The sequence below is a fragment of the Chrysochloris asiatica genome, unplaced genomic scaffold, assembly GCF_000296735.1.
Source record: "Chrysochloris asiatica unplaced genomic scaffold, ChrAsi1.0 scaffold00027, whole genome shotgun sequence".
Classification (NCBI taxonomy): domain Eukaryota; kingdom Metazoa; phylum Chordata; class Mammalia; order Afrosoricida; family Chrysochloridae; genus Chrysochloris; species Chrysochloris asiatica.
The window spans coordinates 7,358,488-7,384,292 of NW_006408545.1; the positions used below are offsets into that span (position 1 = coordinate 7,358,488).

General features: G+C 38.1%; 1 protein-coding gene across 3 annotated transcripts; it reads left to right on the plus strand.

Annotated features, from left to right (window-relative positions):
- The first annotated feature begins 1,292 nt into the window (after positions 1-1,292).
- On the plus strand, positions 1,293-25,687 carry GPRC6A (G protein-coupled receptor, class C, group 6, member A). 3 transcript variants are annotated; one of them, XM_006839900.1, is made up of 6 exons: positions 1,293-1,530; positions 2,666-2,969; positions 6,894-7,721; positions 15,880-16,092; positions 19,824-19,947; positions 24,551-25,687. In XM_006839900.1, exons 1-6 carry the CDS (start codon positions 1,337-1,339, stop codon positions 25,663-25,665), a joined length of 2,778 nt encoding a protein of 925 aa, XP_006839963.1. In that variant the 5' UTR covers positions 1,293-1,336; the 3' UTR covers positions 25,666-25,687. The 3 variants fall into 3 exon arrangements, with proteins under 3 accessions (XP_006839963.1, XP_006839965.1, XP_006839964.1); XM_006839902.1 differs by having other exon boundaries at positions 6,894-7,205; XM_006839901.1 differs by lacking the exon at positions 15,880-16,092.
- Positions 25,688-25,805: the final 118 nt, after the last annotated feature.

A 25,805-nucleotide genomic window follows, 5' to 3' on the forward strand; every position in this document is an offset into this window, starting at 1 on the left:
GCGGCACAGGAAGCACTCATTCATCTCTGCCAAGAAATTTGGAAGACAACTATCTGACTGACTGATAGGAAGAGATCCATATCTATGCGCATTCCAAAGAGAGGTGACCCAATTGAATGCAGAAATCATCGGACAATCTCTTTGATATCTCATGCTAGTAAAGTTTTACTAAAGGTAATACAGAAATGGCTGCAAACATACATTGACAGAGAACTTTCAGAGGTTCAAGCCAGATTCAGAAGAGGCCGTGGAATGAGGGATATCATTGCTGATGTCCAATGGATCTTGGCTGAAAGCAGAGAATATCAGAAAGATGTTTACCGTCCTTTATTGACTACACAAAGGCTTTCGATTGTGTGGATCATGACAAGCTATGGACAACATTGTGAAGTATGAGTATTCCAGAACACTTAATTGTGCTCATGAAGAATCTGTACGTGGACCAAGAGGCAGTTGTTTGAACAGAACATGGGAACAGTGAGTGGTTTAAAATTAAGAAAGGTGTACGAAGGTTGTATTCTTTCATCATACTTAATCAACCTGTATGCTGAGCAAATAATCCAAGAAGCTGGGTTATAGGAAAGAAAAACGTGGCATCAGGTTTGGAGGAAGACTCATTAACAACCTGCTACAACCTTGCTTGCTGAAAATGAAGAGGATTTAAGACATTTACTGATGAAGATCAAAGACCACAGCCTTCAGTATGGATTGCATGTCAGTGTAAAGAAAACAAAAATCCTCACCACTGGACCAATAAACAACATTCTTATCAATGGAGAACAGAATGAAGTTGTGAAGGACTTCATTCTTCTTGGATCAACTATCAACACTCAAGGAAGCAGCAGTCAAGAAATCAAACGATGTATTGCATTAGGCAAATCTGCTACACAAGACCTTTTTAAAGTGTTTAAGAGCAAAGATATCAGCTTGAGGACTAAGGTGTGCTTGACCCAAACCATAATATTTTCAATAACCCCATATGCGTGAGAAAGCTGAACAGTGAATAAGGAAGATCATAGAAGAGTTGATGCTTTTGAGTTATGCTGTCATCATATCAGTGGAGTGAGCATACTGTAACATAGTGATGCTTAGGTTTTTAATTCTATTAGCATCAACCTAAGGTAACTCCTGTCATGCATCTCCACTCTACTCTGTGCTCACTGGTACAAGAACTGTTTAGACTATCATCAAGTACCTGAATAGTCTAGTGTTTCTGACCCTTGGCACTGTCATGTATCTTACAGAGTGTTTACAGGTGAAATAGGAACCAGGTGAGTACTCTGTGACCTTAATGATTCCTGAGAATGCTCCTGAAGCAAGCAAATGAAAGAGAATCATGGCATTATTGGTCATACAAATTACCTGTTTTGTGATTATTCTTGCTACCTCCCAGACTTGCCAGACCCCTGATGACTTTGTGGCTGCCACTTCTCCAGGACATGTCATGATTGGAGGTTTGTTTGCCATTCATGAAAAAATGCTGTCCTCAGAAGAATTTCCCAGAGAACCAGAAATCCAGAAGTGTGTTGGGTGAGTAAAGCCTCAAAGAACACATTTAGGCACTGAAACTACAGAGAGATGAATATACTAGACAGATCCTGACTCAGGTGGCTTAAATGAAAAGGATTAGGAAAATATCATGATATAATTATCAGGCAGCCTAAAATCTTAACTTTTCCTCTTCTTTGGTTCTTAAAACTTAAAATTTTAATGCTCATCCACCAAACTTCATATTTAGATGGTCCACAATGATAGTTTAATTCAAATGATTTTATTTATCATTACTATTAAGGAACTAAAAGGAAACTTTTAGACTGCTAAAGCCTGATTAATTATACCCCACTTTTTAATTTAAAAATGTTTTTTTGAACTGTTACTATATATTGGGCAGTGTTTGTAACCCTTTGTTTCCAGTGGTGGATGAGATGAAAAGTAAATCAATAATCAAACAACCAAATGTTCTCAAACATTCACAAATCAAGAAGTGGGGGGAAGTCCTCTGGATGTGGCGATAGCTGTGCTTCAGAACTAAAATAATGCACTTTATGTAGAAGGTTGTTACCCAGAGACTATTTTGCATGTAATTCTTAAGAAACTTACTTATCTGGTTTCCAACTAAGAGAGATTTGAGTGACAAAATTAAAATAGCGACTTGTGAATCTAAAATTCAAGTGCTTTGACAGTAATAAAATGCTGAGATCTAACTATAAATATAATTTTTAAATTAGTTTTGTATATTGGAGACTACTAAACTAATGTTCAAAATAATCCCCAAATTCATCAAGAAAAGATTTTATAATATTTCATATACTACATTTAAGAAAATGTGGACTCCTGGTGTGATGCTGTGGGATAAGCACTGAAATACAAACCACAAGGTCAGCAGTTCAAACCCACCATCTCCTCCTTGGAAACCCTATACTGAGTCGCTATAAGTCAGAACCAATTCAATGACACTTACAAACAACAATAACAAATGTGCTTTACATAGATTTCTATTTAAAAATTATTTTTAAATAAATAAAATGTATAGTCTTCAATCAATGCACTTCATTTTTTAGAAATTTCTAATTATAAGCAGAGGTGTGAATAAAATGAGACATTAAACTTGCCAATAGAAACGTTTTCATTGTTCTGATTCCCAAACATATTTGTCTTCCAACAGCTTTGAAATATCAATCTTTCTTCAAACTCTTGCAATGATACACAGCATTGAGATGATCAATAACTCAACATTATTATCTGGTGTCAAACTGGGCTATGAAATCTATGATACTTGTACAGAAGTCACCATGGCAATGGCAGCCACGCTCAGGTTTCTTTCTAAACTCAACTGCTCCAGAGAAATTGTGGAGTTCAAGTGTGACTCTTCCAGCTACATGCCCAGGGTTAAGGCGGTCATAGGCGCTGGCTACTCTGAAATAAGCATGGCTGTCTCCAGGCTGTTGAATTTGCAGCTCATGCCACAGGTAGGTTTTGTTCATTATTATGAAGGATCATGGCGACCTTGGAAAAGTAGCTAGGAAGTTGTTTTTACTTTAATCTTTCTCATCAGTCAAACAAAGGATGTGCCTTATGAGCAGCTATCCCACAGTCTGTCAGGTCTAGTTTCTGGCTGTTTTCAGCATGATTTGATAAAGAAACAAATGTCTGACAACCTCAACACATTCTTCCAAGATATCATCCATTGGATGATACGAAGAAAAGAGAAAAGAGTCAGGGTCAAAGGAGTATGTGGTCAAGGAAGTCATCCTAAGGAAGAAATATTGAGCCTGAAACTTTAGTGAGGAGGGCAGCCAAGGAAAATGGAGGAAGAGTGGAGAGTGTCTAAGCAGAGGAAGCAGCAAGTGCAAAGTTTGGAATATCCAAATAATATTTTGAAATGTCTCTGATAGAGTAGTGTTACAAATCGGGCTTCTAACCTCAGATTCAGCAGTTCAAAACTACTAGCTGTTCCGTGGGATAAAGATGAGGCTTTCTGCTCCTGTAAAGATTTACAGCCTCAGAAACCCTGTACAGGGTCGCTATGAGTCAGAACCGACTCCACGGCACATAACTATAAAACATGGCTACATAACAATCCTGGTGTGGTACTGTGAATTAATACACTGAACTGCAAAGTAGGTTTGAACCACAAGATTGGTGGTTCAAGCTCATCAGCTGCTCCTCGGAAACCCTATACAGGGTCTCTATGGGTTGGAACCGAATTGATGGCACTTAACAACAACAACATGACTATATAAATTTGAGCAGAAAGGAACATATTAAGAGATTCATTTGTAGAAATAGGGAAGAGCAGAGTCATAGAGCATCTTTAAAGTCACACTGTGTTTTGTAATTGTTCTGAGTGTCATGGGAGAGTTTCAGCAGAGACGTTAGAGATATTTATCCCTAAAACAAAAGCTAATAGCCCAGATATAAGTAAAAAAAAAAAAAAAGACTTCTGAAAAAATAAAATGATAATGAAGACTCCATGCACTAAGTTCTCATATATTACTGAGAGTCAAGCTAGTCCCCTTGGCTTTCATTCCGAGTCGACTTGTCTTCATACCACACCAGTGTGTAACTTGCTCAGATCCCAGAATTCTAAACCCAAGAAGATTAGAAATCAAAAGTTAATTGCCATCCATCAAGAAATAGCCACCTGATAGAAGTGAGAAATAGGAAATATATATATGTGTGTGTGTGTGTGTATGGTGGTGGTTGTGTGTTACTCAGTTGGTTCCAACTCATAGCAATCCTGTATAGTGTTTCTGAGGTTGTAAATCTTTACAGGAGCAGAAAGCCTAATCTTTCTCACATGGAGCAGCTGGTAGATTTGAACTGCTGACTCTGAGATTAGCAACCCAGCTCATAATCCACTACACTACCAGGGTTCCTTACATGTGCATGAGAACTCAAATTATATACCTCTTTGGAACTTGAATAAATAAATGATATAACCATAAACAAACCTCATAGTCTAGCCTAGTGACAGTTTATAAAGAAAGCTCTGAATTTTTGAGAAATTTTAAAATTATATTTAATGATCTTCATGTAAGAAGACAAGTAGATAAGAAAATGTTTTTTTAAATGATGAAAACTATATAAAAGCAAAAGTAATACTCACAGTAGTTGTTTTTAATTGCAAAATGAAAAAGAGCTAGAAATCCAGTAAGATATAAGCTACCAAAAACTGCTAATCTAAAGAGATAAGTGTGCTAACTATGGTATTTCAGGATCCCTGGTGGTGCTGTGGGTTAGGCATTAAGCTGATAACCACAGGTTGGTGAGTCAAACCCACCAGCTGCTTCGTGGGGGAAAAGATGAGGCTGTATTCTTCCATAAAGATTTACAGTCTCAGAAGCCCTATCACTATGAGGCAAAATCAAGTTGATGGCAATGTGTTTGGTTTGGGTTTTTTTATGATGTATTACAAAAAGTACTTATGGCATAAATTCAAGTGAATTTTATTTTTAAATTGTAATTAATTAAAATGGGTGGCGGTGGTGGTTTTGTTAAGTTAGTTCCCACTCATAAAAATCCCACATAGGGTTTCCAAGGTTGTCAGTCTTTACAGGATCAGAAAGTCTCATCTTTATCCCACAAAGCAGCTGCTGGATTCAAACGAATGACCTCGTGATTAGCAGCCAAATGCATAACCCACAAAATACCAGGGCTACTAATTAAAATGGGTATATATGGTCAAAGATTGAATGAGAATAGGAGATAAGTACATATTAGGACTGGTAGCATGTTGGATGATTGTCTTTCTTTGATTTTATTATGTTTTATACAAGTATAACAGTTAAAATATAGATGGGCAAGAATACAAGAGACTTTAGAAAGGCTGCATCAGAAACAAACGCTTAAGCCTTAAAAGCAAAAAGAAGTATTCCCCAATCATATCAAAGATAAGGCTTTGGCTCAAAATTTCTGGCATATACACAATACTAATTTAAGTGGAAAGTTAAAAAAAAAAAAAAGTGAACTCATTTAACAATGAGTGACTATGGTAAAAATGTAATTTCCATGATAGACAACTTCGAAGGAATAGGAACACTTTACACACAATACTGACTTGACATGGATCTAGTTCATACAATGCAGCCAAGCAGAGCAATATCAGTACTGGGAAGAGAATTAGGGTTCAGTAAATGTCCACTATACTCTAGTATTCATTTAAATTTTCTCCTTTAATAGTCAAATCAACCCTATCATTTTATAAGTAAATAAAAGTGGGCTTCAAAAAGTTTGTGAAAAAAATGTCATTATCTTTCAAATCAATTTTTTCCATGAATTAAGTAAGGTGCTCTGGTGGTGTAGTGGGTTGCAAGTTGGGCTGCTAACTGCAAGGTAAGCAGTTTGAATCTGCCAGCCACTCAGTGGGAAAAAAAATGAAGTTTTCTGGTCCTGTAAGATTAACAGCCTCAAAAACTCTATACATGGTCGCTGTGAGTCAGAACCAACTCAATAGCACACAGCAGCATTCCTGGAGTCAGAATGCTAATTAACACTGGGTTTACTCCAAAGTCTATTGTCCTTTCACCAAACTTAGTAACTGCCGTAAATAGCAAAAAAACAAAACAACTGAGTACAGACTGAGCAAATGATACAGTGCTAATGCAGATCCAAAAGGTCATAATCCCACCTGTAATAAAACCACCAAAACTGTAAATCAAGCAAAGCTTTGCACACCTTGGATCTCTCCAAATGTTGATGCTTATTTGACTAGGCCAGTAGTGAGCAAACTACAGTCTGTGGGTCAAATATGACTGTTAAATTCTAGAGTTCTTAAGCTACAAGGCTAATTTTTTGGGTTTTGTTTTTATATTGTTAAGGGTTATAAAAAAATAAAATAAATGCAAAGATTTATGATAAAGACCACATGTGACCCTGAAAGCCTAAATATTTTCTAACTGGCTCAATAGAAAAAGTTTTCTAACCTCTGGACTAGGTTATTTGAATGGATGATTAATTTAACCAAGAACAAAATCACCAAAGTTCTAAATTACGTAAAACATTGAGCATAATAGAGGTCCCAAAATACATTTTACTTATTCGTCTGACTGCCTTTTTTCTTCAAAGTATTTAGATAAGATCTGCTATTAGCCATGGCCTGAGATGCAAGATAGCTATGGGTGGATATAGAGATACAGAGAGAGATATAAGACAGGTCCTGAACCATTAATGGGCTTATACTATACACAAAAAAATGATTCTAGAACAATGTATGTAAGGTGGTAAGTATCCTGACTTGAGCTATTTGCAAAATAGAAGTTTATGGAAGTAAAGGACTAAATGTACCAGAGAATTTGGGGAAAGGTACTTACAGAAATCAGACAGGGCCACCAATCATGAACAGTCACTTAGAACTAGCAATACCATAACTTAAAGATTCTGTCAATTTCCAGGTGAGCTATGAATCAACTGCAGAAATCCTAAGTGACAAAGTTCGCTTTCCTTCATTTTTACGGACCGTTCCCAGTGACTTCTATCAAACTAAAGCAATAGCCCACCTGATTCAGGAATCTGGATGGAACTGGGTTGGCATGATAACCACAGATGATGACTACGGACGTTTGGCTCTCAACAATTTTGCAATCCAGGCTGCTGCAAATAATGTGTGTATAGCCTTCAAAGAGATTTTCCCAGCATTCCTTTCAGATAATACCATTGAAGTCAGGATCAATCAGACACTTGAGAAAATCATTGCAGAAGCCCAAGTTAACGTTATTGTGGTTTTTCTGAGACAATTCCATGTTTTCAATCTCTTCAATAAAGCCATTGAAAAGAATATAAATAAGATCTGGATTGCTAGTGATAACTGGTCCACTGCCACCAAGATTGCCACCATTCCAAATGTTAAAAGGATGGGTAAAATTGTGGGGTTTACCTTTAGAAGAGGGAATATGTCCTCTTTCCATTCCTTTCTTCAAAATCTGCATATGTTCCCCAAGGACAAAAACAAACCCTTAAATGAATACATCATGCTCTTGTCTGCCTGTGCACATGCTGAGGACAGTGATTTGAGTCAATGTATTTCCAACCATTCTCTGGGGACTTTGGTCTACAAGACTATTGAAAGGAATTTCTCCCTGAGAAATGACTTCCTGTGGGATTACACTGAGCCAGGACTGGTTCACAGTATCCAGCTTGCAGTGTTTGCCCTTGGTTATGCCGTTCGGGATCTGTGCCAAACTCGAGACTGTCAGAACTCCAACGCCTTTCAACCATGGGAGGTAACAATTCAAACAACTGAAAAAATTTCCCTGTCATCGTTCCTCTGTTTCCTTCCCTCCCTTAACATGCAATAGAGTCATATTAACTGCTTTTAACTTTTTCCTTTTATAAGCAGACAACTTCAGTGTCTGAATAACCTGAATTTTGTTGTTCTTGGGTATAACAGATAGTTGTCCTTTTATCTTCACCTCCACTCTGAGCCATCCAAGTTGTGTGCTTTTCCTTCCCAAAAAGATCCTGCTGACACTGCTATTTTCCTTGTATATATGGATTTGTGTTAGACTATGCAGTTTTCCCAGAGCTTCATATGAATTAACCCTTTTAATGCTCTTAACAAACACAGATATTGTTGTTGTTGTTGTTAAGTGCCGTCGAGTCAGTTCCGACCCATAGCGACCCTGTACAGGGTTTCCGAGGATGTAAATCTTTACAGGAGTAGAAAGCCTCATCTTTCTCCCACGGAGGGGCTGGTAGTTTCCAACCGCTGACCTTAAGGTTCGCAGCCCGATTCGTAACCACTACGCTACCAGACCAGGCAAATTTAATAAGCCTTTTGATTATACTAGGTCCCTAGAGGTCGTTTGCGATTGACTGCTAACCAGAAGGATGGTGGTTTGAATCCTCCTAGTGGCATCTGGTAGAAAGTCCTAGTCATATGTTGCTGTAAAGATTCCAGTCAAGAAAACCCCATGAAATACTTCAGTTCTGTAATGCACAGGGTTGTCATGAGTCAGAATTGATTCAACGGCAATAAGTTTGGTTGTTTTTATTACTATTATTATTTCTGATTATTATGGATGAGGAAACTAAAGCTAGAAAGTACCAGAAATAAAACTCAAGTCTGTGCCGTCTGACTTCGAGTCCACTGCTTTTCACTGTGTTTCTGTTGATTTGTCTCATTAGAACATCAGCCTTCTTCAAAGGAATTTTATTGGGTGAACATAGCAATGCCAAAGATACACATTTACATGAACAATCGATTGTGTATAATGGAAGTTTTTTCTATTCTTCTTTCTGATTAACTTGGGGAAATTCAAATTAAGGCTAGATGAGGTCTTATTTAACAAAAAAATTTTCATTGTGCGTTTTGATGTCTGTGAGCAAGGCATTTAAAAATAAATTGCTTCTTAAATGATGAAGTTTACTCATTAGAGATAACTAAACTTCTCAATAGTGTATATTTAAAGACAAACATATGCCCCTCGAGGAAGAATCATCTTCTAAACATATGCTTATTTTAAGTTTGTAAGGGAAAAGAAGGTAAAATGGAATAAAGCTCAATTGTTCTGAGGGTATAAGTGGATATCCAGAACATACTACTTGTTCTATTGCCATTTTAAGTTGTTGTTGTTGTTAAGTGCCTTCGAGTCGGTTCCAACCCATAGCGACCCTGTACAGGGTTTCCGAGGCTGTAAATCTTTACGGGAGCAGAACGCCTCATCTTTCTCCCGGAGCGGCTGGTAATTTCAAACTGCTGACCTTAAGGTTCGCAACCACTACGCTAAACACCCAAAAACAAGTTCCAAGGTTTGAATGTAAGGACCAGCTTACTTTTGGGTAAATCGCCACAGAGTGTTTTGTATATTGTTGATGTATTGTTTTATTTTAAAATGCGAGCTACATTCATTCCATGTAATGAAACCAGTCCATAGACTTCTAGGAATGAGAATTTAAGAGGAAGTGAGGAAGAATAGGACTGCATGAGTAAAGGTGAGAGGGCTAATGAGCCTCATAAAGAGAATTGCCTTATATTTCCTAAAGAGCTGGGAAAGTATATCAGGAATAATCTCAAACCTTCTGGGAAAAAGACTGGAGAATGAATAATCTAAGTGGAATCTACCCCACTGTTTTATTAAACACCAGGAGTCTGGGTCATTCTTGATGCTCCTGAGACTGTTAATCTAAAAACAAACAGCAACAGATTGGCAAGGAGGCCTGCCGGCAACGTACTCCTTTGATCAAATGTGCGTGAGCCATATTTGTATCAGATTCAACCAAGCAAATAACGCAAGCAATCATCTACAGTTTTTGGTTTTGACCAAAGAGATATTCTTAAGGATTGTTTTTGGATGCCCTAGCAAAATTCACTAATATTTCAATGACATTTTCTGAATGATTGTTCAGAAGGGCTTAGTTTTTCCGGTGCTTGAGGACAGTACTTTGGCTTGAGATTTGGGTGATGTCTGTGAACAGTACCCATGGGCAGAACAGTCCCACTTGTTTTACTTCAAAAGATTTTCAATGTTTCTCAGATATTTGTGAGGATATCACCAGTGATCTTAGTTTTATTTTTACCCCCTTCCCTTGGGGTGATACATAGGGGTAATTAGTGATGAATATAATTAGTCGGATAGGAGATAGACAAAAAATATTCTCGCAAAGTACCAGAGAAGAGAAAAAGCATGGCATTTTCACAGCCACAATGTGGTACCATAGGACTGGACTTTTGCATGGGCACTGTAAGTAAATTAGATGGGAAGAATTAGTGTAGGACATGGCATTAAAGTCTTGCCAACTGTGTTGTTGTTAAGTGCTGTCAAGTCTCTCTCTCTCCATATATATACATCTATATTTTTTTAATGCTTGGTTGAAAGAGTGTTTTCAGTATAAAACTTTAATGGAAGATGAATATAAATTGTAAATTATCTTTCTTATCTCACCACTCTTCACTCTCCCCTAAATTCAGTCAAACTTTTCTTAATATATTTCAATAGTTTTGGTCTTACTCATGTAGGGTTTCCAAGGAGGAACTGGTGAGTTTGAACCACTGACTTTTTAGTTAGCAATCCAGTGTTTATCCTACAGAACCACACCAGGACTCATGTCAACTATAGCATCTCAAACCTTGATGTGCAGTTGAATTGCCTAGGATTCTGTTAGAATGCAGATGATAGTTCAGCAGTTCTTGGGTAGGACTTGAGAGTTTGTGTTTCTAACAAGCCCCTGGTACTGATAATAATGTTGATACTGTTGGTTCATACCTTTAAATAGAAAGGCTTTAAACTATCTTGAAAAGCTTGGACTTGATAAAGCAAAGGGGAGCTAATTAAGGATAGCTTTTTAAGCAGAAGCTGTTTACTATTTCAAAAACAGAATTCAGGCTCCAGTGTGAATTGATTAAAGGGACATAACTGAAGGGAACAAGATCAATTTCGTAATCCCAACATAAGAGAATGGTGCCTTGTGCTACTAGTATGACAAAAAGGGTAGGAGATGTTTATATGGAAGTTAAGAAGAAGGATAAAGAACATCTGAATATAAATTGAATTTAAAGGATGACAAACATAGAGTAGCAAAGATGTTGCAAATTATTTCAAGTTTGAGCAATTGGTATCATTTATTGAGATGGAAATAGAGATAAGTAGAGATGGCCGTTGTTGTTGTTGTTGTTAAGTGCTGTTAAGTTGGTTCCAACTCCTAGCGATCCTGTATAGGGTTTCCAAGGAGTAACTGTGGGTTTGAACCACCAGGCTTGAGTTAACAGCCCAGTGTTTACCCTACAGCTCCATACAAGGACTCAGAGATCTGGAGAAGAAATACTAAGACTTCCATTTTGAATATGGAAGAGTGATTTTGGATTGAGAAGGATAAAAATAACTAATACTTTCTAATGCCTGCTACAACAGTAATGGTTGTCAACAGTCTCCTCTGAATCACGGTGAGCCCATGTATTTCAGACTTGAACTGTGTGCTCTACCGGGTTTTCAATGAATGATTTTTCTGGAAGTAGATCATCAGGCCTTTCTTCCAAAGAAGCTGTGGTTAGACTTGAACCTCCTACCTTTTAGTTAAGAGCTGAGCCTGTTAACAGTGTGCACTACACTTTTAATCTCATTATTATTGTAGGTCCCCAGAACTCCTGTTCTTTACTCCATCCTAAAGAAGGGGCAAGTGGCAGTGAATAATATAGGTGACCCAGACTTGAAGCCATTTACAGATAGAGGGGATTTTAGCAAGGAAGGGTCTGGTCCATATTTGCTCATATACTTAGCAGTCAAGCTGTCCCAGACATAGTCTGGCATGCTTTCTGTTTCTCCATAAAAAGTTTCACAACAGAAAATGACATAGGCTAGGCACTAAGACAGACACGTAAGACTGCTCTCTGCTATTCTCTAGTTCACTGATATAAATAAACACCTCTTTTCATAGTTCACTTGTGAGACTAGACTGAATGGCAGAGAAGTTAAGGAAATGGAAAAGAATATTAACCATTACTTAGTTGGTATGGTCTTTAGGACTTACATTCTTAGAAACAGAAAGAACATTACTGCATGGAGGAAAAATATACTTGTATAATAATGGATCTGAAAATACCATGATCTTCTTTTTTTTTAGTGTCACATTTATAATGAATTTCAGGGTTTCCCAAGAAAAACGAATAAATGATTAGTGGCAAAACCATGTAACAGTTTAATAACTAGAGTGTTAATGTCAGAATTTACTTTCATCTAAAGTAAATGTTCTGTCATATTTAACGAGTACTGAAGGCTCTGCTTTATTTGCCTCCACCTTCTTTGCTGTGAGAACAAGCAGAGAATGGCGCTAGTTTATTGACATTATTCAATGTTATCATTATTTACAGAATATGTATGTGTCAGAACTTTACCCTGTGGAACCTAATTAAATGCAGGAAAAAACAGGTGAAAATTATAGTCCAAATACGATATGAGAAGAGGGTTTGCTTCATAAAGCACAGAGTTACGGGGGCTTACGTGTGTATTGCTTAAGGAAAGACTAGAAGAAAAACCAGTCTGGTGGTGGTGGTGGTGGTGGTGGTGGTGGTGGTAATAGAGGTGGCAATGTTGAAAGTAGATCCTTACTTATTTTTCCCATTTGGTCCCTTCCAGTTCTTTTTCCACCAGGTAATTTCTAGAATAAAATTTGATTAATTTCATCATAGATGTTAGTCTACCAAGATGTTAAACCTTGCTTATTTTGAAAAACACTCATTTATATTTGTTAGAAAACCTAATTAAATCTCTAGACCGGTTTAGAGATTTTTTTCTAAAATGATATTCAGTCACTGACATGACTCTTTTAGATGAATAGATTTATTGTAAGATGTTAATTCATTTTTTTATATTCTAGTCACTTACAAAAACTAAAGTAAAAATTCATAAAAGACTAACTAACTATAAAGGAAGCTAAACAGAGTAACTTCTGCCTCATTCCATAAATTTAGAGTCTAACAAAAGATACATAGAATTTGGATAGTCAACTCAGAGACAGCATTTACTTAGCCATAGGGTAGCTCTGGGTTCTAACAACAACAATGTATTCAAGTTAACGGCAGCACTAGAATTGAATGAATCCTGTTTTCCCCCCTGGTGTTACTTCATTGCAGCACAGATTCATTATGGTTGACTCATTTGTATATAAAGCATTTCCTGTCCCAGCTGGGTCATTACAAATTGGGTAGCAAGAAAAGTAATTTTTCATTTCGTGCTCTGAGATTGAAAAATAAAAATCATTTAATAAATTAAATAGAAATATAATTTATACGCCACTTTCCTATGCACACTGGGACTCCCTGGATGGCACAAGTGGTCCAGTACTCTCACTGACCTAAAGGTTGGCTCTTCATCACAGTGATTGAAAACCACCGAATGGCCACTGTTTTGTCTTGGTGTTTACTATGCGCTCAGTCACTGAAACAGACGTGAGAAACGCTAGAGAAAGCACAGCTCCACCACCACCAAATGACTCCCAAAATATTGTCTTAAAAGGTGGGTTCTAGCAGCTACCTACGTCTACCAACTAAATTTCTCTGGCGGGGGCATTCCTCAGAGCATGCCCCAGGAGCAGGGTGCTGTTTGTAGTCGTGTCCATGTTGTGTCCATCTTGTTTTGGGAATAGTGACCATGACAATTACTAGTTTGTATCATCCACTCAGGCCAAGTCAGTGTGACTCTAGAAAGAAAGATAGAAAGAATTGTCCTGCTTTCTTTCATAACTCCAGAAAGCACATTGGGTTTACTTTGAAGTCAGAAAGAAAAAATAGTGAAAAAGACGTTGAATTAATATATTGTTAGCTACAATGGAAAGAATCAGAGCAGGGAGTGTGGACTGTACTGGGTGGCAGTGTCAGAGGGGGTGATACCAGAATACCTATAAAATACTCTGTGTTTTAGCAGAATCTACTCTTTTTTAATAAAAGTATCCCTATAGTTAGCTATGGACTATTGGTGTGGCACTGTAGGATTAGCACTGAACTGTGAACCACAAGGTCAATAGTTCAACCTTACCAGCTGTTCCTTGGATATCCTATACAGAGTCGCTCTGAGTTGGAACTGAGTTGACGGCTCTTACGAATCGGGCTGCTAACCTCAAGGTCGTCAGTTCAAAACTACCAGCAGTTCCGCGAGAGAAAGATGAGGCTTTCTGCTCCCATAAAGATTTGCAGCCTCAGAAACCCTGTGCATGGTCACTATGAGTCGGAACTGACTCCACAGTACTTAACAACAACAAATGTGCATGGTGGCTCCATAGGACAAGCACTGAACTGTGAACCACAAGTTTTGCGGTTTGAGTCAACCAGCCATTCTGCGTGAGAAAGATGAGGCGTTTTGCACCCACAAAGATTTAAAGTCTCAAAAACCCTATATAAGGTCCCTATGACTTGACACCAACTCAGTGGCACTTAACAGTAAGAACAATAGACTCCAGTCAGAGCTATTACCCAATTACAACAGTGCTTCAATCACACCGTGTCATTTGCACATGCTGCAAGCTCACAAGGTTGTTTTCATTGCTGCTGCTGTTTTTATTGTGGATTTGGCCAAATTTTTTGGTGCTTTATCAATAATATTGTGGCAATTAGTATTTGTGAACCTATATCAATAACTCTTTTTAAAAAATGAAGTCGTAATTAAAGGAAAAGAAGGAGAAAAGTAAAAATATATATTTCACAGTTATAATATTATAACTAATAATGTTATAATTCAATATTGAAAGATTTACAAAACAATTTTGTTGTTAGTATTGATATAATCTAAGAAATCTTACATTTAAACAATTTGTAACTATATTATTCTATGATTGCAATTGGCAATAAACTAAGGATTCTGTATGATCTAGCATGAGAGGTGGTCCATGGGTAGGAAGGAGTAACACTATGAGTTACCACAGTGCTAACTATTGATGGAAAGACCCCAGAATGAAAGTCAGGATGTGTGTCCTCAGATAAATCCCTTCAGCTGTTAGTACATGGGAGCTCATCTAAAAAAAAAAAAAAGAGGTAGATAATCCCTATATACCTGCTTCACTGAGTTGTTATGGAATAAAAGTTTATCACAGATCTGAGTATTACTAAGTAATATGTGAATATTACTTATTTGCATAATGTCCCTATTAGATAATAATTGTTGTTGTTAAGTGTAATTAAGTAGGTTCTGACCCATAGCGAGCCTGTATAGGGTTTCTGACTACGAAGTTGCTTCGAACCACTAGATTGACTGGTGTGTTTGAATCACCGACCTTGTGGTTCAAAGCTACTTTGTAGTCCGGTGCATTAGCCCACAACACCACACCTAAATTTTAACTGTCCCATATACCAAGCTAAACTCTCCTCATGCATAATTATATTTAATCCTCACAATAGCTCTATAATTTGCATTTTGAGAAAATTGAAGCTTAGAAATAAATTATAACTATAAAGTTCACACCATGAGCTACGTAGAGCCAAAATCTGAACCCAGGATTAAATGACACATCTGAAATATTGTGATGTAGATAAATACAGAAGCTCAGATTCCAATATTATAGGTTACATCCATATAAATTAACTTGCTTTTTCAAATTCACACATCATGATTTTGTCAGAAATGAGACTAGAACTCAAGTAGAATTCATTCTTAAATTGTCACCATATGTTAAGAACTTCTCTTAACCAATTAACACACACAATGATCAAAAACGTCTTTTTTTTAATCTTCTAATTTTAACAACAACAACATTAAGTGATATTCCTTGTTGTTTTGTTAACTACCGTCAAGTCAGTTCCAACTCACAGCAACCCTGTATAGGATTTCCAAGGAGCAGCTGATGAGTTTGAACTGCTAACCTTATGGTTCAAACTGACCTTGTAAGGTTGTTATAATTGGAATAAAGAATATATTTAAATGTGTATTCAGTGTATCTGTTTTTCATTTTTTATAGTTGCTGGATGTGCTGAAAAATATGACGTTTACTGATGGAAAGAACTCATTTCATTTTGATGCTAATGGAGATTTGAATATTGGATATGATGTTTTGCTCTGGAAGGAGATTAATGACCACATGACTATCACTAAAATGGCAGAATATGACCTGCAGAATGATGTCTTCATCTTTACAAGCCAAGAAGCAAAAAATGAGTTTAAGAATCTTAAGGTAACTTTGTGGTAGACTGCTTTGCAGCATTAAGCTTAACTTGTTCAAAGTCAATTGATCCCTGAACTGCAAATGTATTTGACCCCACCAGGACCTTCACTGATCATATAACCTCTCCACTGTACAGTACATACATTACTTTCTAGTATATTACACACACTGGTATAAGAATAGGATTCTACTCCTTTTGGGTGTGGGGACACAATTTAACCCACAGCATCATCTTAGTTCACACTTACCAGATCATTACTCTCTTCTCCATGAAATGCTTTGTCTGCTCGTTTTATAATACCACACTCCCTTGATGTTCTCCCTTTGCTGGTCCCTTATCATCCCTGCTATTTCTAAATATTGGAGCCCTCCCAGGCTCAGGACTGTTCCTCTTTTCTATTTACATGTTTCCTTAGTGATCACATCTAGTCTTGTGTTTTTAAATGTTTTCTATATGCTGATGACCCCCAGATATTTATCTCCTGGATTCCAACCCAAATAAATATACAACTGCCTACATAGTATTGTGATTTGAATACCTAAGCGTCATTTTAACATAATATCTCTAAAGCTGACCTTCTGATAGTCTTTCCCAAACCTACCTCATCCCAATAAATGGCAACTTCCTTCTCCTAGTTGTTCATTAAAAGCGGTGTGTGTAGCATCCTGGCCTCTCTTTCTGTCACACCCTTGTCCAATCTAGGCTATACTTTCAAAGTGTGTCCAAACTCTGACTCTACTCCACTGCTGCCACCCAAACCCAAGCCACAATCACCTCTCATCTCAAGTTTCCACTCTAACTCCCTTTAGTCTAACTTCAAAGCAACAGTCAGAATAATCCTGCAAAACATTATATTCTGCTCAGAAACCCATCTGTTGTCATCGAGTTGGTTCTGATTCAGAGCATTCCTGTATGGGGTTTCCAAGGAGCAGCTCATGGGTTTGAACCACCAACCTTGTAGTTAGTAGAACAATGCTTACCAGTGTCACACCAGGACTCCAGAAACCCTTCTATGGCATCCTATTTCTTCTTTGGATAAAAAGCAATTATTTAAAGATTTACAAGGAACTCTGGTAGTGTAGTGGTTACGAATCGGGCTGTGAACCTTAAGGTCAGCGGTTCGAAACTACCAGCTGCTTCACGGGAGAAAGATCAGGCTTTCTACTCCCGCAAAGATTTACACCCTCGGAAACCCTAAACAGGGTCTCTATGGGTCGGAACCCACTCGACGGCACTTAACAACAACAACAACAACAACAACAGGACCTACAGTGATTACTGGTGTGGCAGTTAGATAAGCGCTGGACTGCTAACAGCAAGGTTGATAGTTCTATCCCACCAGCAGGTCCTTAGAAACCCTATATAGGGTCACTATGAGTCAGAACTGACTCAAAGGCACTTAACAACAAAAACCAAGCTCTACATGACCTGCCTTCAATACTTCTCTGATTTCATCTCCTACTGTCTCTCGTTACTCTTGTCTGTCTCCTATAACCCTGCCGGTTGGCCTGCTATTATATATTTGCTTTCTTTGACTGTAGTAGTTTTCCCCCATGTCCACATGGTCCACTGTTGCTCTTCAATCTTTTCTAAAACACCACCTTTTCAGTGAAACCTTCTTTCCTGGCCACCCTAATTAAGATTGCAACATTTCCCCATCCTTTGTTTTACACTGTCCTGCCTTTACTTTATCCTTAGTATTAACTCTAGCTAGCATTTTGTACATCTTGCTTACTTTTAGCTTGTTTATTATCAGCCTTGTCAACTAGAATTTAGGGACTAAGAAAGCAGGGATTGGAAGTTTCATTTCCTGCTGTTCTTCCCACAATTAGAAAGCTGTTGTTAGTTGCCATGGAGTTTGTTCCTTATGGTATGCAACAACATTTTGCCCAGTAATTAAGCCATTGTCATGATCATTGGCATGTTTGAATCTATTGTATTATGCCTTCCAGCCTAGGTAGCTCATTTTCTAGTACTATATGGGACAGTAGTTTGACTTTAAAATGTGTTTGTTGTCTCTCGACGGGAGTGGGGAAAGAGCACAGCTTTGCTGGGAAAACAAGATTGCACATTTATTCCTAATAATTTCTGGCTTTATCTAATAGTTCAGTGATTTTGCATCCTCTGAGCACTCTCCAACAGATTGGATGTTGTTGTTGTTGTTGCTAAGTGCCTTTGAGTCAATTCCGACTCATAGTGACCCTGTGTAGTCAGATTAACACGTTGTGGCCCTGAGGAATCCACAAGGCAGAAATTCTGCTTGCAAAACTTAGGTCCACAGTAAGTGTGTTGAGAAGAAGAAACAAGTGTTTGTGGACACAGGGCCAACGATCTTGGTGGCTTTTCCCTCTCAGTCAGATCTTTTCAATCTCTCAGAGAAAAGACTAGAGACTTAGAATGTCGACTGTGTTCCAGTTGCAACAGCTCAGAGAGTCTTAAGAAAGCCCTATTTAGTCACTCAGCACTGGCTTCCTAAGGCCAAGAGTGAAACAACAGCAGTGATTTATCTCAAGATATGTCATCAAAAAGGAACAAGTGGAAAACAATAACAGTGGAAGTGTTAATAATGATTAGCTAAGTAGGCAGCTTTGTTGTTAAGTGCCATCAAGTCAGTTCCGATTCATAGTGACCTTGTATAGGATTTCCGAGGAGCAAGCATGGGTTTGAACTGCAGAACCACTGACATTTTGGTTCACAGTCCAGTGCTTATCCTACAATGCCACATCGGGAGTCCAAGTCGGTAGCATGTTGTTGTTGTCAGGTGCCATCGAGTCGGATCCGACTCATAGCAACCCCATGCACAGCAGAACAAAACAGTGTCCGATCCTGGGCCAACCTCACTACCCCTGCCACATTTGAGTCCATCAATGCTGCCACCTGGCCGATCCATCTTGTTGGGGGGGCTTCCTCTTTTTCTCTGACCCTCCCTCTTACCAAACATGACATCCTTCTCCAGCGACTGTTCCCTCCTGAAAGTAGGTAGCATGGGCTCTATAAAAGTAGAATGTTAGCACATCTGAGTCACATTATGACATGAAGAATGACAACCTAAATTTTCAGAATAATTTCAATACTACTTGGATTCCTAATGTTGTGTGGTTAGCTTCCACTGTTTCATTGTTGTTAAGTGCTGTGGATCAGTTCGGACTTATAGTGACCCCATATAAGGTTTCTAAAGGGCTGTTGGTAGGTGTGAACCACTGACCTTGTGGCTCTAAGTCTAGCACCACACCAGGAATCCAGCTTCCACTGTAGTAGTTTTACATTAAAATATGGCCCATTCTTACGCTTTTTAGATTTAAACTGAGCATAGTCTTTAGAATTGGACTTTTACACAGCATGATTAGTTATTTTCTTCTAAAGAATATAAGAGCCCCATAATTTCTTATTTAGTTAAATTTTTTATAAAGTACAGAATTGGGAGTTTCCAGACCATCTTTTCCTTCTTTCATTCTACCACTACACATTTCTCTCTCTGCTGGAATTTCTAAAAGAACTAATTCCCAAAATTTGCTTGTAGAAGTTTTTAGTGTGACAAAAGCTGTGTTCTTCCTAGAGCAGTTACTGTATGTGAAAAAGTTTACATTTCTTAAAGTTGTTCACATTCCTTAAGCTGTCAAAAAAAAAAAAAAAGTCTATTATATGGAAAAAGAATGAAATGTTGTAAACTATGTTAAAGTTAGCTATGATAATTCTTTTTCAAAATCTGTTTGGGATTTCTTTTCTACTTTTAATACAGAAAATTCAGTCTAGATGCTCCAAGGAATGTAGTCCTGGACAAATGAAGAAAATTACAAGAAATCAACATATTTGTTGCTATGAATGTGTGAATTGTCCTGAGAATCACTACACTAATCAGACAGGTAATTACAGACACAGCAGCACACAGTGATATATCCAACCATTTATCCTAAGCTGATTTTTTTTTTTTTAACTTGAATCCTATTTTGGTTAGTTTTTCCATTTGATAAAAAAATATTCCCATGCTTTTGATAATTTAATTTCCAATAAGGTTGTGGAATCTGCTGTATTATGTAAATAGCACACAGCCAATAAATAACAGATGTAAAAGTAGCTTGACTTCCAAAGCAAGATGTCATTCTCTCACCTCTCCAGAAAATCTTAAGATAAAATGAAAGTACTTTGTGGATTTCTGTCTACGTATCTCCATGCAGATATGTTTGAGTTGTAATTGTTGTTGTTGTTGTTAAGTGCTGTCGAGTTGGTTCCGACCCATAGCGACTCTGTACAGTGTTTCCGAGGCTGTAAATCTTTACGGGAGCAGAATGCCTCATCTTTCTCCCGCGGAACAGCTGGTAGTTTCAAACTGCTGGCCTTAAGGTTCGCAGTCCGATTCGTAACCACTACGCTACCAGAGCTCCTTTGAGTTGTAATTAGAGCACAATAAATATAAATAAATAAAAGGCTAATAGAAATTCAGCTATGATTTGCCCTGGAGATCTCACTGTTCCTACAAAAATGTAAATAAAAAAATAAAGTTAAACCTAAAAAAGAAAGAACCTTGTTTGAGACAAGGGGACCATCTATTGACAGAGATGAGGTACTAGTAATTGATTGTTTGACAACTCTATCTTTAAAATTTTTACCAGATCAGGGCAAAGTATACAAAGAACAAAAAAAGTGAAATCATTAGAATTAGGAACCCTAAAAGGATCTATCACCACTTTCCTTAGGGTTAAATCTACTTTAAAGCATTCCGGTTCATCTTCTACAAAAGCTGAGCAACCCTGAACTAAGAAAGGTTACAGTTCATTTTTTCTTATTAGTTTCAAGGATGCAGAAGTAAATCAATGTAAATATCCCAATTTTCATGTTGTCACTGTGTCACAAAAATATCATTTATTCCAAACTACGATGGATTATGCTACCTAAATAGTTAGATAATGGGGTGGAGTGTTTAAGTAATATAGTAATTATCAACAATACAGTAATTAGCTAAGTGGAATAAGTAAAAACTGCATTTATTTCCCAACAAGATGTAGAAGAGTGTTTCAAAATCTAATCTGGGTTATCTTTCATAACCAGGACAAATTACTTCCATAAACAAGTATAGACAACTGAGGATGCTTTGGAGGAAAAACAGAGTTAGAATAATCTGAGATCTTAATCTTCTCTAAATGCTTGCAAAATAAAAGAGCACCAAACCATTTGTCCCTAATGCTCACTACTCAACTATAGATTCAATAGTTCATTGCAGGGGCCACACAGAACTCAGACACCACACTCACAGCTATGGGATTTATTAGGGAAGTCAACAGGTTACAATTCAGGGTCAGAAATGCTCAAGGCACAATTGTTCCAATCAGGACAGCCTCTTCTCATCCATGCCCACAGGTAGACCTCTCTCTTTCTGCCCAGGCAGTGTTACAGTGTTACAAAGTACACACCATTCCACCATAAGCCTCAGTCTGAAGGCTCTCAGCTCTAGCTCCATGGGTCAGCAAAACTAGCTCCCCAATTAAGTGCCTAGAGGCATACCAGTCTGCAAACAAGCCGTCTACCCAAAGTCACTCAACTTTACTAACTCCATGAGCTGTAAGTCCACCCTGTGTCTTGTCCTCTGATTCTTAGTTCTGCTGCTGTTTCTCCTCTGGTGCCACAGCTCTGTCCCCTGGGTTGAGGATGTTCAAAACACAAGTATCTCAGTGTCCAAATGACACATGCTTCTTTCTTCTTGATGGTAGTGAGATACCCCTCCTGCTTCTGAAATGGCTCATATTATACTATGTTAGAGTTCCAAGTTTTTACAATCTCAGTTAACTCTGTTAACAGTCATTCACAACAAAATCGTATCATCCAATAACTATCTTCTTCTACCTATTCTTACCCAAATCTGTCAGGAGAAAATTGTTTTGTGGGAGTTACAAGGACTATGGGTAGAAGAGCTATATGAAGTAATCCCTTGCACTGCAATACCAAACACCAACAATGACTCTGGGTGGTGGTTATGTGCCATGCAATCGACTATGAGTCATGGCCAACCTGCGTAGGTTTTCCGAGGCTGCGAATACTTACGGGAGCAGAAAACCTCAGCTTTCTCCTGTGGAATGGCTGGTATATTCAAACTGCTGACCTTGCAGTTAGCAACCTAACTCCCAACCACTATACTACTAGAGCTCCTATAGAAAAGGGTAGTAAATATTCACTAAATGAATAAAATGGCAGATACTAGCAACAGTGGTCAAGGAGTTTGTTGTTTGTTGTTAGGTGCCATCAAGTCGGTGCTGACTCATAGCGACCCTGTGCACAGCAGAATGAAATACTGCCCAATCCTGGGCCAGCCTACTATTGTTGCCACGCTTGAGCCCACTGATGCTGCCACTTGGCCAATCCATCTTGCTGGGGGTCTTCCTCTTTTTCTTTGACCCTCCACCTTACCAAACATGATATCCTTCTCTAGCAACCGGTCCCTCCTAACATTATGTCCGAAGTATGAGAAACGAAGTTTGACCATCTTAGCCTCTAAGGAACACTCTGGCTGCACTTCATCCAACACAGATCTGTTGGTTCTATGGGCAGCCCATGGCACTTTCAATATTCTCCTCCAACACCAGAACTCAAAAACATCAATTATTCTACGTCTTCCTTATTTACTGTCCAACTTTCACATGCATATGAGGTTATTGAAAATATCGTGGCTTGGGTCAGGCACACCTTAGTCCTCAAGCTGACGTCTTTGCTCTTCAACACTTTAAAAAGGTCTTGTGTAGCAGATTTGCCTAAGGCAATACATCGTTTCATTTCTTGACTGCTGCTTCCACGAGTGTTGATAGTTGATCCAAGAAGAATGAAGTCCTTGACAACTCAATGTTTTCTCCGTTGATAAGAATGTTGTTTATTGGTCCAGTGGAGAGGATTTTTGTTTTCTTTACACTGAGATGCAATCCATACTGAAGGCTGTGCTCTTTGATCTTTATCAGTAAATATTTAAAGTCCTCTTCACTTTCAGCAAGCAAGGTTATAACATCTGCATATCGCAGGTTGTTAATGAGTCTTCCTCCAATCCTAATGCTATGTTTTTCTTCATATAACCCAACTTCTCAGATTATTTGCTCAAGGAATAGAAAGGAAAAAAATTCTTTATAAAGAAGTAGGATTTGAAAGAGTTCCCTGGATTGTGCAAAAGGTTTGAACTTGGCTACTAACAGAACATTTAGCAGATAAAATTCAGTCACAGGTGCCATAGAAAAAGGCCTGTATAAATGTATAAGATCACAGCCATTGATGACAATATGGAATTTAGTTCTATTCGGATACACAAAACTGAGTCAACAGCAACAGGCGTAGGCTTAGGAAAGAGAAACATGTTAGAAAGGTCAGAAAGTCCATAAACAGAAATGAAACCTGATTATGAGGCTAATAAGGAAAAGGGCATAGAGATTTTTAAAGGTTAAATGGGCACTGGGGAGTTTAATCACATAGATGTCCTGAGATAGGCTTTTTAGAAGCAGTTGGGACCCACCATCTTCAAGGGATACAAATGGGGAGGAAATGCAATCACGCCTACTAAGACTCCACTCTAATACCAATTATTCATACCGTACTTGCAGTCAGAATCAGCATAAATAATTTGGGAGCTTATCAGTACGAGAGGCTTAATTTTAGTAATTTCCTAGAGAAACAGAAACTTTATTTCTTCATCAACTGCCATTGATTACAGTTTTCTGTAATCACTTTTAGGAAGAGACTTCACACTGTCTTGTTTTGGTTTTAGAAGAATTCCAACCTTATTCATAACAGCAACTCCTACATACTGAGGCCCTACTATGTGCCAGACTCCATGTGAAGTTTTTATGCATTATCTCACTGAATGCAGCAACCCAATCAAGCAAAAAAAAAAAAAAATTTTTTTAAAGAGATTTGGAAAGAGATTCAGAAAGTTTACATGGTTACATGGTTTATTCAAATTCACAATCATAGTAAGTGGCTGTTGTTAAGTGCCATGGAGTCAGCTCCGACTCATAGCAACCCTGTACAGGGTTTCCACAGAGCGTCTGGTGAGCTTGGACTGCTGATCTTGCAGTTCAAACTGACCTTGCAGTCCACAGCATCACACCAGGACTCCATAGTAGATGGCATAACTGGCAAAATGACTTGAGCTACGTCTGATTCCATAGCCCATTCTCTTAACAGAGACCAATAACAAAATCATAAAAGGCTAGCAAGTATCCTGAGTATATTAATTTCCTAGTTACTAATAGCTCAGCTGATGTTTGCTCTTTCTTTCTCTCTCTTTCCCTCTCCCTCTTCTCTTACCTTTGATCCTTCTCTGTCACCTTCAATGAGTTCTGTGCCTATTTGATTTTAATATGTAATCAATATGACAATAATCTTTATGTGCTTTCTAGTCAAGTCTGCTTCATAAAAAGAGTCTCATTAATAATATTCTAAACTATCACGTAGTTTAAATGTCCACAAAGTAATTGAGTTTCCTCTGTCTTTTAGATATGGACCACTGCCTTTTATGTAACAATGAAACTCACTGGGCTCCTACAAGGAGCACCAAATGCTATGAAAAGGAAGTTGAGTATCTCAACTGGAGTGACTCCCTGGCTATCCTCCTCCTGGGCCTCTCCCTCCTGGGTATCCTGTTTGTTCTGGCCATCGGCATAATATTTACAAGAAATCTGAACACACCCATTGTGAAATCATCCGGGGGATTGACGGTCTGCTATGTAATTCTCCTATGTCATTTCCTTAACTTTGTCAGCACAGGATTTTTCATTGGAGAACCACAAAATTTCACTTGTAAAACTAGACAAACACTGTTTGGCGTGAGCTTCACTCTCTGTATCACCTGCATTTTGATGAAGTCTCTGAAAATTTTGCTAGCCTTTAGCTTTGATCCTAAATTGCAGAATTTCCTGAAGTGCCTCTACAAACCAGTCCCCATTATCTTCACTTGTACAGGTCTCCAGATTGTCATCTGCACACTCTGGTTAATCTTTGCTGCCCCTGTAGTAGAAGAGAATGTCTCCTTGCCCAGAGTCATTATCCTGGAATGTGAGGAAGGATCCATAGTTGCATTTGGCACCATGCTGGGCTATATTGCTATTCTGGCCTTCATTTGCTTCATATTTGCTTTCAAAGGCAGGAAACTACCTGAGAATTACAATGAGGCCAAATTCATAACATTTGGTATGCTCATTTACTTCATCGCTTGGATCACATTCATCCCGGTCTATGCTAACACATTTGGCAAATATCTTCCAGCAGTGGAGATGATCATCATTCTGATATCAAATTATGGGATCATGTGCTGCACATTCTTCCCCAAATGTTATGTTATTCTTTGGAAGCGAGAGACCAACACAAAATCTGCCTTTCTCCAGATGATTTACACTTACTCTTCCCACAGTGCTGGCAGCATTGCTATGAGCCATGCTTCTCTGGACTCCAACAATAGCAGTATCGCAATGACCATCCCCAGAACCGATGGCAAATCTGCAGCCTCACAGAAAAGCAAAGACCTTCAGGCAAAAGTGTTTACAGATATGATCAGAGAAAATAATCCAAGAGCATCTAAAACTTTGTATCGAAAAAGAATTTCAAGTATATGAATGAGTCCCTTATGAGCTGACAAGTCCTTGTAGGCTATTTGTGTTTAAGGTGTGCATCTATTTTGCCAGCAAATAGATCCTGTGTGTGTTTCTTCAACTGCCACTATTTTCTCCAAATTGATTGAACACTTACATCATCC